The sequence below is a fragment of the Ursus maritimus genome, unplaced genomic scaffold, assembly GCF_017311325.1.
Source record: "Ursus maritimus isolate PB19 unplaced genomic scaffold, ASM1731132v1 scaffold_2, whole genome shotgun sequence".
Classification (NCBI taxonomy): domain Eukaryota; kingdom Metazoa; phylum Chordata; class Mammalia; order Carnivora; family Ursidae; genus Ursus; species Ursus maritimus.
In genome coordinates, this window is record NW_024424452.1 from 16,350,029 (window position 1) to 16,356,409 (window position 6,381).

At 55.5% G+C, this 6,381-nt stretch overlaps 1 protein-coding gene across 2 annotated transcripts in view; it reads left to right on the top strand.

Annotated features, from left to right (window-relative positions):
- Window positions 1-4: 4 nt before the first annotated feature.
- Window positions 5-6,381, top strand: part of ZNF668 (zinc finger protein 668) — an 8,147-nt gene continuing 1,770 nt past the window's right edge. The window contains exons 1-2 of one of the 2 annotated variants that reach the window (XM_040635039.1): window positions 5-109; window positions 5,549-6,229. In XM_040635039.1, the coding sequence (XP_040490973.1) occupies window positions 5,571-6,229 (659 nt within the window). In that variant the 5' untranslated portion in view covers window positions 5-109; window positions 5,549-5,570. The remainder of the gene's footprint in view (window positions 110-5,548; window positions 6,230-6,381) is intronic. The other variant, XM_040635040.1, reaches the window with a different exon arrangement.

Sequence of the window (6,381 nt, forward strand, 5' to 3'; positions counted from 1 at the left end):
CCCCCCCCCCCGCTGGGTCCTAGCGCCTGCCCCTCCCTGGCAGTATCCCGGGCTCCGTCGGCGAGAGCAGCTGCCGCTGACGCCACGGAGCCAACCCAAGTTCGTTAAGGTAGGAAATGCCGGCGGGAAGCCGCGGGGACCCAAGCGCGGACGCAGTCCGAGGGGTCTCAGTTTCCCTGTGGGTGCAGAGGGCGGATGGGGTTGGCCTGGCGCGAGCTGCGCGGGCGGGGCGGGAGGAGTGCGGCCCCGGGAGGGCGCCAGCGGGCTCCGGCCCAGCGGGTCCTAGAACCCGCCGGCTGTCCCCGCGGGCCGGTTGCTGCGGACTCCTGGGCTCGGCCGGCGCGGCTGCCCGCCTCGCACGGTGCGGGCCTTGGGGGGTCCTAGAGCCCGCCATATTGGGGGCTTTTGTCCCAGGCGCGCGGCCCGCCTAACAAGGTCCCCGGCGCCTGCGGCACCCCTCCCCGGCCGAGGTCCTGGTTGCCCCTCCCGCGGTCCTAGAGAACGCCATCTTGCAGGCCTTTGTCCGGCGTCCGGCTTTTGGCCCATTCATTTGTTCATTCTCTCATTCTTCGCTCACTCCTTCTCGACTCGTTCTCCGAGGCCACGTTTTCCCAGCCTTCCGAGACGAGTCGGCCCAGGGCTCTGCCCCGCGGGGCTGTCTGGTGGGGGCGCCGACGTGTAGATAGTTGCTGGGATCGGGAGGCGCAGGGTTTCTGCCCCTCTAGGCCCCTTCTCAGCGCGTCTCCTAGGCCCTAAAGCCCGTTAAACCCGCGCGTACCTCAGAGACCCCATTTTACTGATGAGAAAACTGAGGCCCAGAGCGCCGTGGCGCCCTTACCTCTACTGCCTGTTAAGTATTGAGGGCTCCGAGGACGGGGGTATTTGAAGGATGCAAAAGAGTTTTCCCGTGGGAGAAGGCAAGCATGGGCTCCCGAGGCAGAGAGAACTGCCAAGTGGAGGGAGATGCATGTAGGTGAGAAAGTTTGAGAATTGAGGCTGGGGCTTAGTTTGCTGTTGGGAGGGGGACACTGCCGCTGGAGCGGAGGCTGAAAAAGTAGGTTAGGATTAGGTTGTGAACTGACCAGCTTGGAGGCCTAGATGATCAGCCTTCACTTTCGCACGGTTTCCAGTTCCCCATTCACCAGCTCGCCAGGTCCCATGGCCGGTGAGGCCTTATTGATGTCTACGTGTTGACACATGGGGAGACCAAGGTGCAGAGGGGATAAAAAGAGGGAATTCCTTTTTTTACCCAATCCCAGCTCTCTGGGTCCTAGCCTGAGCTGTCTGGGAATTAAAGCAGTGCATTTCTGGCATTTACAGCCTGTTCCGGTAGCAGGCCTGCATCTCCCTCCTAAGCCAGTAGAGAAGCAAAGATAAACTTCCCTCACCAGAGCAATGAACCCACTGTGGGATACTGGGTGATGTTTGGACCTTGTGAACTGGGAAAGGCAGAGAAGTTCAGTTAACAAATAGTTGTTGATAGATATTCTCACAAGCCCCTCCTATGGCGGAGGCAGAGGCAATAGACCTGGTTTGAACTCTGTCTCAGAGGTTGATTCATTCGCTCTGTTTTGGGGCATCAGCCACAGTTCTAGGCGGAGAGGATACAAAATAATAAAGGTTCCTGGCTCTTTGCCAGTCTAGACTCTGGTGCTGGAGACAGAGAATGAATAATCCAGCCATAAAATGTGTAAGTGCTCCCAAAGCCACAATCAGGACGAAAAGCAGAAATTTGAGAGCCGGACCACCTGGCTTTGAATACTAGCTGTGGCCACGACTTCCTATCTGTGTGCTTCTGTATGCTTGTCTGTAAAATGGGGGAAAATAATACCATTTAACTCGGTCTGTTCAGACTAAGCATAACAACAACAACCACCAAAAACACCCCACACAGACGGAGGGGCTTAAACAACAGAAATTTATTTCTCACAGTTCTGGAGGCTGCAAGTCCAAGATCAGGATGCTGGCCAATCCAGTTCCTGGTGAGGACTCTTCTCCTGGCCTGTAGGTGTCGACCCCCTTGTTATATCCTCACATGGCCTTCTCCAGGCATGTACGCATTCAGTCCATAAGAAATTTCTAGGCAGTTGTGAGGCTTAGCTTGAGCAGTACCCGCAAAATGCATAGAATGATGCCTGGCCCATGGTAAGCGTGCAAGGAGTGTTATCCAGACGAGTACCGCATGGGAAACTAAAGAGGAGGGAATGCAAACAGCACTAAGAAAGGTGGTCAGGGAAGCCTTCTTTGAGGAGGTGACAGGGGGCTGAGGCCCAGAGGAAATCAAAGAGCTACACAGGGATCCTTGGGGAACAGTGGTTCGGGCAGAAGGAACTACTAATACAAAGGCCCTGAGGTGGGAAGGAATTTAGCTCTTTTTGGAAAGGAAAGGGAGCCTGTGTGGGTGGAGCTTCGTAAGACCATAAAGAGGAGTGGGAGGTGAGGTAGCCTTGTTAGTCATGGGAAAGCTACAGGCCTTTGTCCTAGGAGCCGTGGAAAGTCTCCTGATTTGACTCATAAACCTGAAGAAAATACAGACTGGTAGAGAAAGAACCCAGCCCAGCGGCCCGAAGACTTGGATTTGAGTCTGGGCCTCTTGATTAGCTAGGGGTCCTTGTACAGGTGTTTTCCTTTACAGGGGTGCCTTAACCTCCATATCTGAAAGAGAGGCCTAGTAAAATGCCTCTCTCCTAGAAGCTGTGCGAAGACCTAAGGATGTGTCTTTGGTTCTTGAGTGTTACGTGTTGGCCGTCATGACCCCCAAGAGCATGTTTAAAGTACAGACTTCTGAGTCCAACCCCATACTCCCTGGATGACTGTTCTCAGGCAGGGGGTTCACAGACCTGACTTGGAGAAACATCGGTCTAGGGAGTGGTGGCTGGAAGAGTCCTTGGTAGACAGCGAAGTGAGGCGCTAATGGTGGGATTTTAGATAGGGGCCTCGCCTTCATGGTCCCCTGCTCTTCATGGAGCTGGGCACCTGCTGCAGCTGACCTGGTGCTTCCCCACCTTTCCCCCCCAGGAAGCGCTTTAGGGGGAGAGATGTATAGCTCCAGCTATGTGATTTCTGGTTCACAGATAGGAACATTGAAGCCCAGAGCTTGGAACCCAGGGCTTGAGCCCTCTGAGAGGGAAACAGAAAGGTAAAGCGTGCCGGTTGTGGTCTCAAGGCAGCCCCACAGGGATGAGAGAACATGAAGATGTGGCCTGAACTCTGGGTTCCGGTCAGTGTAGGGCCCAGGCAGCAGACAAGTCTGGGAGGGTGCAGACAACTGAGCAAGAGCCCAGCAACTCAAGGCAAGTGAAACACCTGGATTCAGGTCCCAGCTGTGAGTCTAACTTGGTGACCACGGGCTAGTCACTACACCTCCTGAAACCCCAGTTCATTTGTTTGTAAAACGAGGACAAGAATCTCTATTTCAGGAAGCTGTGAGAGAATTAAATAACGTAGCACGCTCAGCAAAGGGTCTGGCTCTAAGAAGCCTTCTCAGGATTTGAGGGCAGTTATTCACATAACTCAGCAACACTGTGAAGTAAATACTGTTATTACCTCCATTTTTCAGATGAGAAAATCAAGGTACCGTGGCATAAAGTAAACGGCACAAGGTCACAGCTAGGAAGTGAGTGAGGCAAGATTGGAAGCCAGGCAGTTTGGCTTCAGAGATGGGACGCTTAACCACGTTACATTGTTTCTGTGGGCCTCAGTTTCCTTCTCTGGACAAAAGGCATCTATGTAATGGAACTCTTCTCGTGGTGTTGGCATGGAGTTTGAGTAAACACATGTGAAGAGCTTAGGATACTGCCTTTTATTTAGCACGTGCTCAGTCAATAGGAGCTATACATTTTGATTAAAGGGAGACTTTATTAGTCAGACTGTCCAGAGATGGTCTGGAAAGGAGGTAGTGACTGCCTCATCCCGAGATAGGGAAGGATCTCCTGGAAATTCTAGGGGGAATTCAAGCCACAGGAAGGTTAGGCCTCATGCCCTTTAACTCAACCTTCCAGCCCCAGCATTTAGAGTGGGCAAAAGTGAGGGGGGAGGGGGGGAACAAGCTAAGGTTGGAACAGAGTTGTGTGGGATTGGGGCCAAAAACCACAGGGGAGATGCAGGAAGAGCTTCCTGGGGAAGTGGGGTCTCAAAGGAAGGATTGGAGGGATTTGTAACAGCCAAGAAGGATCTGGGAGCTTGCATGGTGTGATGGAAGTCATGGAAAGTTACTGAGCAGGAGAAAAGTACGACATGATACTTTGTGGAGAAGATTCTGGCTGCCTGTACACATAGCATATTATATGTTTTGGGGAGTAGGGGACTGGGGCAGGGCCACTAGGCAGAAGGGTACTGACTCTAAGGATGCAGCCCTTGCCACTTACCTCAAGGGCTCCTGTGGGTCATAACTGGGAAGCCACCAAGCCCTGAGGTATACAGATGAGGGAACAGGCCTAGAAAGGAGCACAAGACTCAGGCCTCCCTCCTCCCAGCCCAGCTTCTGGACCCACCTAGCTCCCCCGCCCCCAGCCTATAGCAGCATCCTTACCCCCTCACACTGGCTGCCCCCAGCAGCTGCTGCTGAGTACTCCCTAAGTGGATCTGCCCCTAATCCTCTTCTTTTCATCCCCTGGGGAGGATGAGCTGGTGTTAAGACTAATGCAGCCATTAATCCTATTTCCTCCCAGCCATGATCCCCAGGAGCAGCTGGGTGGAGGGTGTCCCCACACTGGATGAGAATAAAGGGGCCTCAGCTAGAGCGGGTGCCCCCGGAGGCCAGGCCAAATCAGATATATTGATTGTGACTGAGACGCTTCTAACTGCTCGCCATGGCTCAAGCCGCCCTGAGGGTAATGAGTTCCCCATTGCCAGAGCTATGGAACAGGAGCCCAACAGCAATTCCAGGGCAGAGGGTGGACCAGGATTCCTGTCTGGGGTGGAGTCCCTTACAGCTGTGCAAGGCCAGAATTCTGTGCAAACAGTTGCTGCCTCTGACTAACCAAGGGGGGGAAAGACGAAATACACATGCTGGGGACTTATCACTTCAGACAGACGGTGCCAATCACCAGTTAGCCCACTAGTTCCACCTTCTCCTGGACGGACCTCTGTCTTCCCTGGGCACTTGGCAACCTTCAGGCCAGACCCACATCCAGGTAGCCTCTGTGTCCGCAGCCCTGCATAGGACCCTGTGCCCTGGCACGGGCCTTAGACACTAAGCCGAAGAAGGAGGATGGTGAGATGGATGGAACCCAGCCCTTCTGGGAATGCTAGGGCGTTTAGAGAAGCCCAGAGGCCAGGGACAGAAGTACAGGTGGACATTTTGATGACGCCAATCTCCTCTCTTGGCCCCTCTGAGGTTACCTGGGCCAACTTCTTTCATGATGAACAGACAGAGGAAACTCGAGTGCGGAGTGTAAGAGCCAGGAATGTTTGGAAGGAAAGATATGGCCATCCCTGATGAGATAAATGCAGATAAGACAGAATTCCCCTTTGAAGCCCTAGCAAGGCGAGGCCTTAGAGAACCGTCAAGGGATGTGGCTTGTGTCTAACTTTGCCTCTTTCCTAGAGAAGCTCCGCGCATTGAAGCCATGGAGGTGGAGTCCGCGGAGGCCCGGTCCTCCGCCCCCGCCCCCGCCCCCGGCTACAAGCGCTCCGGCCGCCGCTACAAGTGCCTGTCCTGTACTAAGACATTTCCAAATGCACCTAGGGCAGCGCGTCACGCTGCCACACATGGTCCTGTAGACTGCACAGAGGAGGTAGCGGAAGCGAAGCTGAAGCCGGAGACAGAACCCAAAGCAGAGGATGCTGGCGGGGAGAAGGTGTCAGGTGCATCGGCTAAGCCTCGGCCTTATGCATGTCCGCTGTGCCCCAAGGCCTACAAAACGGCCCCCGAGCTGCGCAGTCACGGTCGCAGCCACACTGGCGAAAAGCCCTTTCCTTGCCCCGAGTGTGGCCGCCGCTTCATGCAGCCCGTGTGCCTGCGCGTGCACCTGGCCTCGCACGCCGGCGAGCTGCCCTTCCGCTGCGCTCACTGCCCCAAGGCCTACGGCGCGCTCTCCAAGCTCAAGATTCACCAGCGTGGTCACACGGGCGAGCGGCCCTACGCTTGCGCCGACTGCGGCAAGAGCTTCGCGGACCCGTCGGTGTTCCGCAAACACCGGCGCACGCACGCGGGCCTGCGGCCCTATGGCTGCGAGCGCTGCGGCAAGGCCTACGCGGAGCTCAAGGACCTACGCAACCACGAGCGGTGAGCGCGCTGCGCTGTGGGGGATCCCGGCTGGGAAGAGCTTCGGGAAGAGCGGGGCAATGGGGCGGAGGCAGGCCAAGGCTGCCCTGTGACCCATGGGACGTGGGGTTGAGTCTCAAAGAGTGAAAAGAGCTAATGGGAAGGGGGGGGGG